General features: G+C 60.1%; 1 protein-coding gene across 2 annotated transcripts; it reads right to left on the bottom strand.

The window, feature by feature from the left end:
* Window positions 1-4,902: 4,902 nt before the first annotated feature.
* Window positions 4,903-13,759, bottom strand: FGD2 (FYVE, RhoGEF and PH domain containing 2). Of its 2 annotated transcripts, XM_051639189.1 has the most exons (16): window positions 13,337-13,759; window positions 11,288-11,552; window positions 10,630-10,710; window positions 9,999-10,147; window positions 9,497-9,653; window positions 9,144-9,282; window positions 8,599-8,657; window positions 8,093-8,239; window positions 7,606-7,698; window positions 7,200-7,279; window positions 7,091-7,121; window positions 6,893-6,985; window positions 6,564-6,689; window positions 6,291-6,437; window positions 5,609-5,752; window positions 4,903-5,530 (listed from the first exon to the last, which is right to left on the bottom strand). In XM_051639189.1, exons 1-16 carry the CDS (start codon window positions 13,399-13,401, stop codon window positions 5,306-5,308), a joined length of 2,001 nt encoding a protein of 666 aa, XP_051495149.1. In that variant the 5' UTR covers window positions 13,402-13,759; the 3' UTR covers window positions 4,903-5,305. The 2 variants fall into 2 exon arrangements, with proteins under 2 accessions (XP_051495149.1, XP_051495150.1); XM_051639190.1 differs by lacking the exon at window positions 6,564-6,689.
* Window positions 13,760-14,407: the final 648 nt, after the last annotated feature.

The raw sequence follows: 14,407 nt of genomic DNA, 5'->3' as shown, positions 1-14,407 counted from the left end.
GCCCTGCCCAAGCCTGATATTAATATTAACAATAACCCCTCGTGGCTGCTGTTCACCCACCTCAAAGCACAACCTGAAGTAACCCCTGTCCTGCTGCTCCCCGATGGGGAAATCTCCCCTCCCCACTGGATGGGGAAACTGAGGCACGGGAACTGGGGCAGGAACAGTGCCAGGAGCTTTCCCTGCTTTCCCATAAAACCTGGAAGATGGAGCAGCAAAACCCTGGGGAGGTTACCTGCCTGGGCAACCCATGGATGGGAGAGCCAGCCTGGGTGGGGAGGGGTTTCCTGGCTGGGAAATGAACAAACACAAAGAGATGGGGAAAAAAAAAAAAGATAGATTAGAATATAAGAAAAAATTAAACAGAAATAAATACAAGTACATAAAAATGAAGAGCCCATTCGGTCCCCCCATCCTGAGCTCTGTCCCACATCCTGAGCTCTGCCCCACATCTTGCCCCCCATCCTGAGCTCTGTTCCCCAATTCTGCCCCCCATCCTGAACTCTGCCCCCCATCTTGCTCTGCATCCTGAGCTCTGCCCCTAATTCTGCCCCCTATCCTGAGCTCTGCCCCCCATCCTGAGCTCTGCCCCCCATCCTGCCCCCCATCCTGAGCTCTGCCCCTAATTCTGCCCCCTATCCTGAGCTCTGCCCCCATCCTGAGCTCTGTTCTCCAATTCTGCCCCCCATCTTGAGCTCTGCCCCCCATCCTGCCCTGCATCCTGAGCTCTGCCCCTAATTCTGTCCCCCATCCTGAGCTCTGCCCCCCCATCCTGAGCTCTGCCCCCCATTCTCAGCTCTGCCCCCCATCCTACCCCGCATCCTGGGCTCTGCCCCTAATTCTGCCCCCTATCCTGAGCTCTGTTCTCCAATTCTGCCCCCCATCCTGAGCTCTGCCCCCCATCCTGAGCTCTTTTCTCCAATTCTGTCCCCCATCCTGAGCTCTGCCTCCCATCCTACCCCGCATCCTGAGCTCTGCCCCTAATTCTGCCCCCTATCCTGAGCTCTGTTCTCCAGTTCTGCCCCCCATCCTGAGCTCTGCCCCCCATCCTCAGCTCTGCCCCCCCATCCTGAGCTCTGCCCCCCATCCTCAGCTCTGCCCCCCCATCCTGAGCTCTGCCCCCCATCCTGAGCTCTGCCCCCCATCCTCAGCTCCGCCCTCCACCGACGGGCTGCTATCCCGGCGGGAACGGAGGGGCTGAGCTTTCCGGGTGGGCGGCTCTGGGGGCTTCTCCCTGCCCGTGTCATCCCGCTCGTGCCCCCCCGGGCACCGGGGCTGGGTCACGTCCCGCGGCAGCGGGTGAGCCCGGGGGGCCCAGCCTGGCGGGGAGAGCGCGGCGGGGATTCCTGGATGGAGGCAGGAAAAGAAAATTAAATCATAACAACCACCAGCACATTCCTCCTCCCTTCCTCCTCCTCCTCCTCCTCCTCCTCCTTCCTTCCCCCAGCACAGGCGCAAAGCAGAGAATTCCCGCGCCACCGGGAAGCACCTCCCGCCTCGCCAGGGGCACGATTTGGGTCTGGATGGCACGAAACGCCCTTTGCCAGCAGCCTGGAGGGACCCCCTAAAACGAGGGGACCCCCCCTTAAATCTCCCCTGAGCCCGGGGATGCCCCCCCGGTCCTGCCAGTGCGGTGCAAAAGTGGGTGCGGCTGGCGGGGTCCTGGGGGGTCCCCTTTTCATTGCTCCCTGGGGGGGTTTGGGGGTGCAGAGGGGCACGGGAGGGGGGGGGGGGCGGGCACCCCAGATTTAAGGCTGAACAATCCTGGGTGTGGGGTGTTGTGGGGTTTTTTGGGGGGGAGGGAGGGGGCATCACAGATGTTTGGCATCGTTTAGCGTCACCCCCTGTATCCCAGCACCGCAGAGGGGGCAGGTTCCCGCAGCCCCGGGCACTGCGGGGGGGTCACACGCTCCGGGGCTTCCGCGGCTTTTGCCTTCGGCCTCGACACTTCGGTTGTTGGGGGGGCGGGGAGCAGAGCTGCCCGGGACCCCCGGGACGGGGTGTGGAGCAGGGGGACGCACCCGTGGAGCCTGACACCGACAGAGCCCGACAGCGATAGATCAAGACCCCCCCACACACTGCAGAGGGCTGGTCCTTGTGGAGCCCAACCCCTGTAGAACCCGACTCCTACAGAACCCAGCCCCTATAGAACCCAACCCCTATAGAACCCAACCCCTCTGCCACCCCTATAGAACCCAACCCCTATAGAACCCAACCCCTGTAGAACCCAGCCCCTACAGAACCCAACCCCTATAGAACCCAAGCCCTACAGAACCCAACCTGTGTAGAACCCAACCCCTATAGAACCCAACCCCTATAGAACCAACCCCTCTGCCACCCCTATAGAACCCAACCCCTACAGAACCCAAACCCTACAGAACCCAACCCCAGGTGTTACAGGGCAAGAGTTACAGCCCCAGGGATGCAATCCCCTAGAGACCAGCCCCTACAAAGCAGGAAAGCCCACCTCACACAGCAGAGTGCAGTCCCTATAAGGACCTGCAAGAGAATATGCCCCACAGAGCAATCCCCACAGAGGGGGGATGCCTGCCCCTGTAGGGAACCCCCTACAGACCCCGTCCCTATGGAGGCAGAGCCCCCAGCATGCAGAGCAGGCAGAGCAGCTCCCAGGGCCAGGGGGAGCAGCCCTGCAGGTTGGGGGTGTAGGGTTTTATAGGGCCCACATGGTCCTGATCCCACCCCAGGCTTGGGGGGACACGTGGGGGAAGGGACCCTGGGGCCTTCAGAGCCACATCCCAGGGAGCAGCAGGGCTGGGATTACATGTAGAGAGAGCCCTGCAGTGGGACCACCATGTCCCCCTGCTTCTCCAGGTCCCTGCTGGTCACCTCTCCCTTGGCTCCATGTCCCTTGAGCCCCCTTCCTGCAGCACAGGGCAGGTGGGGGGGGGATTTGGGATGAGGATGGAGCCAGGGAGCCTGTGCAGAGCAGCAGCTGCAGCAGCCTCTGTCCCTTTGCCTCGGGCAGGGTTTTCTCAATGAGGGGTGGCCCGGCCCCCAGCGTGGGTTTCACAAGGTATTTTGGTCAGTGCTTACAAGAAGAGGCCGCGGGGAGGGATGTGGCCGGGCGGGGGGGTGGGGGGGATGTTCCAGTAAATGGCCTCGGAACCTTCCTCATTCTTGAGAATAGGAAACTGTGACTTCTCCTCGGGGTTTCACTTTCTGGGCGGGGAGGAAAGAGGCCAAACTGCTCTGCTTGACCCTCACTGCACCAGCCCCGGGGCCTGGAAAAGACACCAAACTCATCAGGGTGTTTTGCTGCGAGTCTGGGGTGCAAAATAAATAAAAACAAATAAATAAATCTCCTTTGAAAAAGATTTTTCCCTAGAAAAGCAGAGCTCGGGAATCACAGAACACCCCAGGGGGGTGGGTCTCCCACCAGACAATTGTAGGGATGCTCGGGGCTGCTGAGGGATGCCAACTCCCAGCCAGCTATCCCTGGGGACAGAGGGATGCCAAGGTGGTGGCACGAACCCACCCTGCTGCCCCATCACCCCTTGGCCACCTCCCTTCCCCTTTCCTTGGATGCTACAGCCCCAAGGGTGGCTGGGGACCAGGAGGGGGGGTGTGGCAGGAGCTGGTAAAAATAGTCCCCAGGTGCCCTCTGCCCTAGGAGCAATTTCTCTCTGGGTAAACAGGAAATCTATTCTTAGGCCCATTCAGCAGCCCTGGCTGAGGGCAGCTCCCTGCTCGGGGCTTGTTTTGTTCCTGGCTGACACAGGGTGACACTGAGGCCACCACGCTGAACCTTCCAGCCCCACGGGTTTCCCCTTGCTCTCACTCTTTCCCTGCCCTCCCCGGCTTTTCCGGGGCCACTGGGGTTTCCCTTTCACCTGAGGTGGTGGTGAGAGGTGAGGGAGGTTTTTGGGGTGTCTCTGGAAACCCCGCCGTTGCTGTTTGCTGCTGGGCTCAGCCCCGTGGTGGGTGGCACCCTGAGGGGCAGCTGCTTTGGCAGAGCTCTCCTTCCCCCTGATACCTAATTCCTTGCCCACTTCCTTGATGATACCTCTGGAGTTGGAGGAGTTAAAGCCACCACAGTTTGCCCTTTCCTAGGATGAGCTGATCTGGGTACACCGAGGAAGGGGGATGATGCTCACAGCTTTCTCCCCCCCCTAGAGTGGTGATTGGCTGTGGTTCATCTTTGCTCTCCATCCTTTCCCCGAGTGTTGTCCCCATTTGTAGGATCTGGATCCAGTTCCCTTCCTTTCTTGCTCTCCATGGCTCCATTTAGCCTGTGACACCCCTGGGCTCAGCCAGGGCTGCTGGGCTGGAGCTGCTGCATGGTCCGGGTGCAGGCAGCAATCCCTGGGAACACTGGGCTCCTGCCTCCCATTCCAGCCCCTGGCAGGCTCAGGTGTGGTAACTTTCTGCCTGGGCAACATTTTTGGGGAGCTCAAGAGGATACGGAGAGAAATCCGTGGGGCTACAGCAGGAGGGGTGCTCGTTATGCTGGGGATGGGGAGGGCAATCCCCCTGTGTCCCCCCAGCAGCACCACCTGTGTGGATCCAGCCTCATCCCAGAGTGTTCCCCCCCAGGAAACGTGTGACTGAGAGAGGTGCAAGGGTGGAAGGTGCTCACGGGCAGGGTGGGGTGCAGGGAAGCCTTGGCATGGGCAGGAGCACTGGCTCAGCACCTCATACTGGGGGTGTCTGTGGTTATGGGGTACCCCCCACCGTGGGCCGGCAGTAGGGTGAGGCCAGGAGGGTGAGAGGCTGAAGAGGAACATCCTAGATCCAGCACTAGGGTCCCCGAGGGGGGTCTCTGCAGGGGCTGGCAGGGACCAGGCAACGCGGGGACCTGCTGACAACCCCACGGGGCGCTCTGCAAAATACACACTCCCCCTCCCCAATAAAACCAGGCTCCTTGGGCGGCTCGCGGGCGTTGCAGGCAGGATTTATCACAGCAGTCCCGATTCCACAGATGCTTTCAGAAAACGAGACGTTCCCGCCCCCCCTCCCTGCTCCATCCGGGCTGCAGGGAGGCTGAGGAATTGCTGCCCTCGGGCGGCAGCGGGTGGCAGGCACGGCTGCCCGGGCTGGTTGCAAGGGGGGGCAGCCCCCCAAAACCCCCTGGCTCTCCCCCCACATCACAGCTCGGCTTCCTCCATCACCTCCAGCCAGCGTGGAGAGCCAGGAGGAAGGGGCAGGATGATCCTGGTTGTCCAGGCGGCGGCAAATGCGCCGCTGCCTTTTGAGGTTTTTAAGTGTTGAAAAACCAAACGGCAGAGAAGCTGGGGGGTCTGCCCGAGCAGGGGGAGGGGGGCTGGCCCAGGAGGTGACCACAGCCTCACTCTGCCTGCTGGCAGGAGTCCCCATCCTCGCCCTCCCGCGGGGCCCCGGCGGCGCAGCGCGCCATGGTCCTCATCCAGCGCCGCTTCAGCTCCTCCGTGTCAGCCACGAAGGTGTGGACCTGCCCGGACTGAGCCAGCTGGAATTGGTGGCGGGAGTCACCCTGGGACAGGTCCCTCACCTGGTAGCCCAGCAGTGGGATGGAGGTGTGGGCTCGGACATCCTGGAGGGAGTGGAGACAGCGGTGGGAGGCAGGGGGCACGGGGCTGTACCCGGCAGCGGGAGCACAGCCCGGCCTTACCTGGGGGGCTGCGTAGATGTAGAGCACCAGGGGATCATCCTGGGGGATCACAAACCAGCCCCGTGTGCCCCCCTTGCCGTTCTTGTCCAGCAGCTGCAGGGAACTGCACAGCAAGCTCCTGCTCGATACCTCTGCAGCTCCCTTCTGCCAAAACACCAGCAAACAAATCCCTACGTACCCTGTGTGGGAGGCAGAAAGGGCACCGAGCAAAGGTGGTTTCCTGGGGAATTCCCTGCCTGCTCCACAGAACCCTCCTAAAGCAGGGGCAGGCAAGGGGGGGTCCCAGCCAGGGAGCAGGGGGAGTGACAGGGCTCAGGGGAATCACAGAATCCCAGACAGGCTTGGGTTGGAAGGGACCTTCAAGATCATCTGATTCTAACCTCTCTGCATGGAGCAGGGACACTTGCAACTAGACCAGGTTGCTCCAAGCCCCATCCAACCTGCCCTTCAACACTGCCAGGGATGGGGCAGCCACAGCTTCCCTGGGCAACCTGGGCCAGGGTCTCCCCACCCCCACAGCCAAGAATTCCTAATATCTCAATCTCCCTCTCCCAGTTTTCATCCATTCCCCCTTGTCCTCTCACTACAAGCCCTTGTCCCAAGCCCCTCCCCTGCTTCCCTGTAGGAAGAGGGACAGAGGAGCAGGGCGTGGGGAGGATGGGCAGAGAGGGGCAGAGCCCACCTCCAGGACCCCTTTGTGCTTCCCTTCCCGATCCTCCAGCACCGTGTGTCCCGTCAGGAAGATGTAACACTCCTGGCACACGCGGTTCGCGCGGTTCCCGTCGTACGGCAGCTCGGCCTTGTAGTCGGAGCAGCGGGCACACACCACCTGCACCCCAAAGACAGGGACACTGCTGGGACAGCTTCCAGGAGGAGCTGGGGGGGGGGGGTGTGGGTGTAGGGAAGAGTCGTGCTGCAGCCCCCGGGGCCGGGCAGGAGCAGGGGGGTGGCTCACGTATCCGCAGGCGCGGCAGTGGTGCCTCCGGCGCACAATGGGGTTGAAGGGCTCCCCGCAGCGCATGCACATGGACACCAGGTTGTCCCGCACCCACTGCGGGGCTCGGCGGCCCAGCTCCTCCATCTGGGGGTGGGAGATGGCATGGGAACACCCCTCCCATGACCTGGGGTGGTCCCAGCCCCTCTGCTCTTGCCTTTCCCTTCAGTCTGTCTCCCTGTCTGGTGTATTCCCGCACCGCCCAGCTCTGTTAGGGAAACTGAGGCACGGCAAGGTGGGCTCTGCTGAGCTGCTGGTGGAGGGAGGCAGGAAGGGACAGGGGGGGATACCTTCAGTGCAGGGGTGTCTGTCTCCAGCCCAGGTACTGCTGCCTTAAAGGTCTCACTCCTCTTCTCCTTCCTGTCAATAGCATCTTGGAAGGCCTAGAGGGGAAGGCAGGGCTGGAGGGGCAGTTGGGGGCTGCCCGGACACAGGGCATCCAGCTGGGGTCTGGGAGATGTGCTGCTTCTCCCAGCACTCTGTGGTACCTTGATCCAGGCCTTCATCTCCTCCTCAGAGCTGGGTACAAAGAGGGAGCTGGATGAGCTGTTGTCCCCCCTCCCCAGGGCTCTGCAGCCCTGTCACCTTTCCCCTCACCTGGCCTGTAGCTCCAGCGTCCGCTGCTTTCCCGAGACCAGGAAGGTGTGAGGGAACTGAGTGTCCTTCAGCTCCCGCACCTGAGAGACACCAAAGAAAGGATGTGGAGCAGCTGAACCCACCTCCAGCACACACAGGGACCTTCCTCCACCATGTGGGGGACGGAGACTTCCCTTGGGCACAAGCCCTTCAGCCCCTCCAATCCTCCTTGCACAAGATGTCACTGCTACTTCACAGGATCAGAGCATGTCAGCTGGGTCTCCTCACCCACCAAGCCACCCCTGGCTCCAGCTCCTCCCTCCTTTCCCAGAAATTTGGGAGTGCAGCCACATTACACCCCAGAGCAGGGTGCATTTTAGGGGAGCCCAGCTCTGGGGGAAGGACAAAGACGAGGTGCCTGTCTCACCTTCATGCCGTCCACGTCGATGCGGAGCTGAACCTGGAACTCAGAGCCCACCTGGATGACCCTGGGCACGCAGTAGAGCAGCATGTTGTTGAACTGGGAAGGGGGCAGGAGAGGAGGAGAGGGTTGGCTGGAGCCCAGCACCTGCCTGCTCAGAGCTGGGGGCTTCCCTGGGAGCTACAGTCCTTCACTCTGTCCCAGGGCTGAGCTGGTCTCTTAGGAGGAAATTCAGCCTAAAAAGCTACTGCTTCTGCCCAGCCCTCTCCCACCCTGCCCAGCTGAAGCTCTTCTGGGACTGCAGCAGCCCCCAGGTTCCCAACCACGTCTTATGCAGGATGCCCTGCACGTGGGGGCATCAAACCCCCAGCTCTGCTTTTGTCCCCTCTGTGTAGACATGACCCAGCAACACCCCGGGCCAGCTGTGCTGCCTCTCTCCCCACTCCCATCCTGTCTGCTCCCTGCCCCTTCCCCTGGGTCTCCCGGCTCCCACCAGGAACAGGTACTTCTCCGACGTGCTGCTGCTGCGGGTGGAGATCTTTTGGACTGGCCCCTCCTTGATCAGCTCGTTGGAGGGATCCACGATGTCATCCTCGAGGCCCAAGCGCTGATAGACCACCCAGAGGTTCTGCAGCCGCTCCTGGGGGAGGCAGAGGGACCCGTTCCTGTGGGGGCCTGAGCAGCCACAACCTTGTCACCCCTGGGTGCCCTCTGTCTCCACCTCCCAGGCCAGCTGCTGAGTACCAGGAGATGTGGCACATCTCTCACCCTAGACTGATCTTCCAGAGCAGCTCCCAGCCTCAAAACAGCCAGTTTCATCCCAGCTGACGTGGGAGATGTGACTTCCCCAGGCTTGGGGTGGTGGGGTCAGCATCAACAGCAGGGTCTAACCTCCTCTGCTGAACCCACAGTGTCCCACCCAGGGCAGGGCTGTGCTCCAGGAGGACACATCACTGCCCCAGGAGCCACGAAGCACTGCGGGCTGGGACAGGCACTCACCATCTCGGCGATAGCTGCGTTGGAGTGCTTGGCCACCATGAAAATCATCTCCAGGGCCTCTGCAACGAGAAGAGAAAGGGAGGAGGGTTAAACGCTTGCTGGGAAGCTGTTGGAGAAACCCCCTGGATCTCTCTCCCTGCCGGGGAAGGCAGAGGCGCGGTGGCTGCTGCCCTCCCCTGGACACAACCCGAATGGCCCTGGTCTGGGACTGACAAGCAGCTCCTTTATCCCACCATCCCAGCAGGGCTGGGAGCTGCTGCCATCTGCAGGGGTCTGATAGCTCCCCGGCCACCTCAGGTCTCCCTTGGGTACGTTCTGGGGGGTCTGTCCTTATCCTGAATCATCACCCGCTCTCCCTGCTGACCTCCCCAGACCCTGAAAGGGCAGATCAATCCCTCTCCCTGCAAGGAAAGGGTCAGACTGAGAGGATTATCCAAGGGCAAGGGGCAGCTGGTGAGGGAACTCGGTTGATCCTGAGGCTGGTGTCCCAAATCAGGGGTTATTGCCCCCCACAAACTCTCCCCACCACTCCCTGGAGCCCTTACTCTCTGCATCATCCCGGTCTGGGGACTGGGCTGGGAGTTTTTGGACATAATCCTTCAGGAGGAGCTCGTAGCGTGGGATCCTCTGCACAGGTTCCAGCATGTGGTGCTGCAGTGTTAGGTTAGAGCAGACCTTCCTCTTCTGGGGAGAGACACCAGGGAGAGAAACAGTGACCAAGGCAGCTCCCACCCTGTGCTGCTTCTTCCTTGCAGGGAGATTTTGGGAGCACTGCTGAAGTCATAGAATGGTTTGGAAGGGACCTTCAAGATCATCCAGATCCAACCTCCCTGCATGGGCAGGGACACCTCCCACCAGCCCAGGTTGCTCAAGTCCCCCTCCCTGCTGTCCCCATTACCTGGATGTCAGCAATGAGCTCCTGGAAGGGTGGGGATTTCTCTGACCAGACAGTGATGAGCTCCATGGCCTTGTCAAAGTTCCTCACATATTCTCCATACATCTTGAGGAACGGCGCGAGCTTCTGGATCACATCCCCAATCCTGGGGTTGCAGCTCCTGTGGGAAGGAACCACAGACCAGCAGCTTCCTCAGACAGGGAGGGATGAAGCAAAGGGTGGCTTGTGCATGGTGGAGAACAGAGGTTTACCAGCTACATCCCCAGAGAACTTCCCACTCTCCACAATGGGAATGTCCCCAGCTTGCAGCCAGCCTGGGCACATCCCTAAACCACCTGAGATATCCTTGTCAGAAAGGACAGGAAGTGTTTTAAGGAAGTGCTTCCCAACACAAAGACATCTGAAGCAAAACAGCCCAAGCCCCCTGGTCCTGTTGGGAGACCAAATTCACCAGCACCACCACTCTGGGAAAACATTCCAGGTGTCCTGCCCCCCTGCAGCTCACCAGTCCTCCATGCGTTTCTGCAGCTCTGGCAGGAAGAACCTGGAGTGGAACTGGTAGATGGAGGAGATGTTGGAGAAGATCATTTTCACCACCTCCTCTGGGACTGTTTTCCCATTTTGGGCTTCTTTCATCAACTCTATATAAAATATCTGGAAGAAAGAAGGGCTGAATAAAAAGGGTCGGGAAGAGGCTTGAGGATCCCACCATTCCCACTCTGAGGCTGGAAGTTCACCCAGGGAAAAGGCCTGACTGTGCAGGAGGGAAATCCCAGGTCCAAAGAGGGAAGTAAGGAGGGTGGCAGGCTTTGCTGGAACAAATGTTCTCCCTGGAGACCTGGGGTGTAGGACAGGCAAAGGCCAGACCCACTCTCTGGCAGTGAAGACCAGCCCAGTGTGACTCTCATCTGTGCAGCTTCATTCTCTCCAAAACCCCCAGGGCACAGGCCTGTCCACACCCTGAGCTGGGCCTGGCCACTGCCACAGGATCCCACAGGAAAACTGGTCAGTGTGGAGCTGTACTGTGTCCTGCCTGGCTTCTCAGCCTGGGGTGGCTGAGCTGTGCTGGTGGGGACAGATGGCAGCAGGGCTGTCACCCCCCAGGCTTGTGTGGGCTCCTCTGCTCCCCAGCTCACCTGGTCAAGAAGGTGGAGGCGGTTGACATAAGCCTGCTCTGTCTCCAGCAGCTCCAGAGCAATTTTCTTCTCCTCTGGTTCCTGCATGGGGAGAAGGGTTTGGTCTTTATCATGTGAGTTTTCCCCACCAGCCTGAGGGGATGCAGCTCTGTTCCCCAGAGTTCACAGCCCACCTCAAAACGGGACCTCGCTCCATGTGAGGGCAAAGAAAGGACCTTAATAAAGCACGTGGTAAAAAGCAGGGTGAAAATAAAGTGGGTTTGGGACTGCCAGGATGTCTGGGTTGTGCCCCTCTAGGTCAACCCTTTCTCGGTGCCTGTTTCCCCCCAAGGGTGGGGTGGGTTAACCCCATGGTCTGCAATTCCACCAAGGAACTGGATGCCATCCTGCAGCAACGTGTCTGCAGCTGGAAACGGTCAGCACAGCCCTGGGGACAGCCTGGGACAGACCTGGCTGGGCCCACCTGCCTGTCTGACACCCATGGCACAGCTGCATCAGAGCTGGAAGAGACAAGGTCTGCTTTTGGATCCATCTGACTGTGAGGAATTTGTGCCTGGAGCACCAGGGAAGGGACCACTTCTCCCTCACCAGCCCAGGCAGCTCCCCTGCCTGAGCGTGGGCACCCACCAGCCTCACCTGGGCCACCTCCAGAGCTCACCTTGCTGCTGGGCTCCAGCCCTGGCTCCTCCTGCCTCCTCCAGTTGCTCTCCCTGAGCTTGTGTCGTAAAGAACGGAGGCACTTGAAGCTGAGACCCCGCCGACCCTGCTCCTCCTCCTCCTTCCCTTCCTCTTCCTGCTCCCTGGCAGCCACCTGGGAGAGGCCAGGACTGGTGGGGAGCACTGGGAGCTGCTGGGGCATCCTGGCTGCAGGAGCAGCCAGGCTGTATGGAGCCTGTTTGTCCCTCCGAAGAAGTTTGCCAGCCCTGCTTGGAGGAATTGGTGTGATCAGCCCTCCCCTCCCTCAGCACAGGGTGACCCACCCAGGCCACGGCAGCTCCTCAGCACCAACAACCCTGCTGACACCAAGGATTCCCTCCAGGATCCAGCCCTGCTCCTCCCAGTGCCTCCCTGCTGATCTCTTCAGCCCTCATCCTGCTCCAGAACAGCACAACTCCACCATTTATCCCATTTCTTTCCCAAAGGGCAGCTCTGGCTTTCTGCCACCACGGGGACCAGCAGCCTCGGGCATCAGGCTTTAAAAGCCCAACAGCCAAAAGGCATCAATCCAGAGAAAAGCTTGTGTAGGTGTTTTCTGCAGAGAAGCAGGTGGCTGGTTTTGGTTTTTTTTGGTGGTTTGCTCTCTTCCTTTTTTTCTTGTAAAGAAAAGGAGAAGAGCAGGCACAGGGGAGGAGCCACACAGGACACAGGCTGCCACCCAAAAGCTGGTCCCTGGGGTTAACTGTTCAAGCAGGAACTGGAAACACATCCACTGGTGGCCTGCAGGTGGGAGTGGGATGAGGAAGAGAGGGGAAAAAAAAAGGATGAAACTGGACATACAATTGTGAAGTTAAGGATAGGAGAAGACCTGAGTGGTAGAAGAGGATGGTGGGTCCATCCCCATGCTGGTGAACATGTCTGTGAGCTCAAGGGGGCATCCCCAGCCATGGACACATCCCCTCCTGTCCCTGAAGGCTGGTGTGACCCTTCATGGGACACAGGAGCTTCATCTGTCCCTCCTGGTGCCTCCCAGGCCTGTCCCAGCCTGAATCCACCACTAAGATCCAACAGGGAACTTCTCTCTTTCTGTTTGTGTGGACTTGGGCTTTCTGTTCCAGAAAACTTGTTTCCAGGTTCCCCAGCTTCCTCCAAAAGTCTTTTAAGCTACTTTTGTTTCCTCTAAATAAAACTCAGGCTTCACAACAAACATGCTGCTGCAGCAAAATGGAGACAGCTCCACCACTTAGAGCTCCAAAGCAACATTACAGGCCAGACTGCAACGGTGGGACCATGGGGACAACCAGTCTGGAGCAGGGGAAGTTGCTGGGGCAGAAGGAAATCTTGTGCTTGAGCATCTTCAGGAGGTGCTGCCACACTCATCTGCCCACCAAGCAGCCTCAAAAGGCTCACTGAGAGCATCTCACTAAGAGAGGGCAAGTCAAGATCTGCTATCCTGATTCAACAGGTGGGGAAACTGAGGCACAGACCACAACAATTGCTTGCCCCATGGCTCAGAATTACTTCCCCATCAGGGATGAGGCAGATCTCCTCAGTCCAACCCTGGCACACATGGTCTGCAGGTCCCAGCTCAGGCTTCAAGCAAAAAGTGCTGTTTGATGGGGCTGCCACGCAGCCCAAAGTGAACTCACTCTCCCCCTTCGTGCAGTTCTCTCTCTCCCCTTTCCTAGGAGCCACATCCCTGCCAACAACTGGACAGCCTGAGCCTCGGATCCTCCCAGATGCCCAAGCAGCTAATTCCCAGTGAAGACCCCTACCAAAAGTGCTGAGTGTGGAGGGAACAAGCACACACAGCCTGAACCCGGCACAGAAACCTCCAGCAAAGTCACTCACACCTCACTGAGGTTTTCAGACTCCTGCCCGTGACCCACAGCAGGGGGAAGACAACAGGGCAGATCTGAGTGCTAAAGAACAGCCAACAGCCAGTGTCTCCACAGCCTCCAAACCAGCCCACAGCAGGTTCCTCCCTTCCAAAACCCATACTCCGTGGAGCCCTAATGCACCCAAAGCACCCAAGATGCTCCCTCCTTACCAGTGCTCTTCAAACACAGCCACCAGGTTCAACACACTCTGTTGACCATCAGCCTCTCCCTCCATGGCACAGCCTGGGAGCAGGTTCCTGGTGTTACAGGAGCTGCAGGAGCAGGTGGTGATGGCTGTGGCTCCCTCCTCTCCCTCTCTTTGCTTCAAGGTGTTCCCGGGACCCAGGGTGTTGTTTGGGGGAAGGAAGATTTGCACAAGGCAAAGCCTGTCTGCTGTCCTTGGTGTGGTAGGAGGGCATGCCTCAGGGCTGGCCTCTAAAGGAAAAGGAAAGAGGAAGCACAGGAGGAGAAAGGCTGAGAAAACGCTGGGAATTGGTTCAGCTGGAGAGGCCCTTCCGTGTGTGCCCCAGCCTGGGGGCACAGCCGAGCCCGCAGCAGCCGTGGGGATGGTGCAAAGCTGGGCAGGAGGCAGCAGGGTGGGCTGCCCCCCAGCCTGCCCCGCAGCCCGGGCTGCCCCTCGTGGGGCCATGAAGGGGCCGGCAGGGACCCAGCGACGGGCGACCTGCTGCCAAGGGGGGCGGGAAGGGGCCCGAGCAGACCCTGCCAGCACCGCAGGCCCCGCACACGACCCCTTAGCGTGTGTCCTGCTGGAGCTTTGGGGTGACAGGGCTGTGCCCCACATCCCATCGCCCCGTGCCCTACATCCCCTCGGATTCCCCTGTGCCCCACATCCCACCCCCACATCCCCCCGTGCCCCACATCCCCACCCCACATCCCGTCCCCCCATGCCCCATGTCCCCCCATCCCATCCACACACCGCATCCCCCCGTGCCCTACATCCCCCCGGGTTCCCCCATGCCCCACATCCCATCCCCACATCCCCCTGTGCCCCTCGTCCCCCCATCCCATCCCCACATCCCATCTCCACATCCCCACATCCCATCCCCCCATGCCCCACACCCCATCCCCACACCCCATCCCCCCATCCCATCCCCACATCCCCCCCATCCCATCCCCACATCCCATCCCCCCATGCCCCACACCCCATCCCCCCATCCCATCCCCACATCCCATCTCCACATCCCCACATCCCATCCCCACACCCCCACATCACATCCCCC

This window comes from Apus apus, chromosome 23 (genome assembly GCF_020740795.1).
Source record: "Apus apus isolate bApuApu2 chromosome 23, bApuApu2.pri.cur, whole genome shotgun sequence".
Classification (NCBI taxonomy): domain Eukaryota; kingdom Metazoa; phylum Chordata; class Aves; order Apodiformes; family Apodidae; genus Apus; species Apus apus.
Note: the sequence above shows the minus strand (reverse complement) of the source record. Positions and strands in the feature narration are given on the sequence as shown.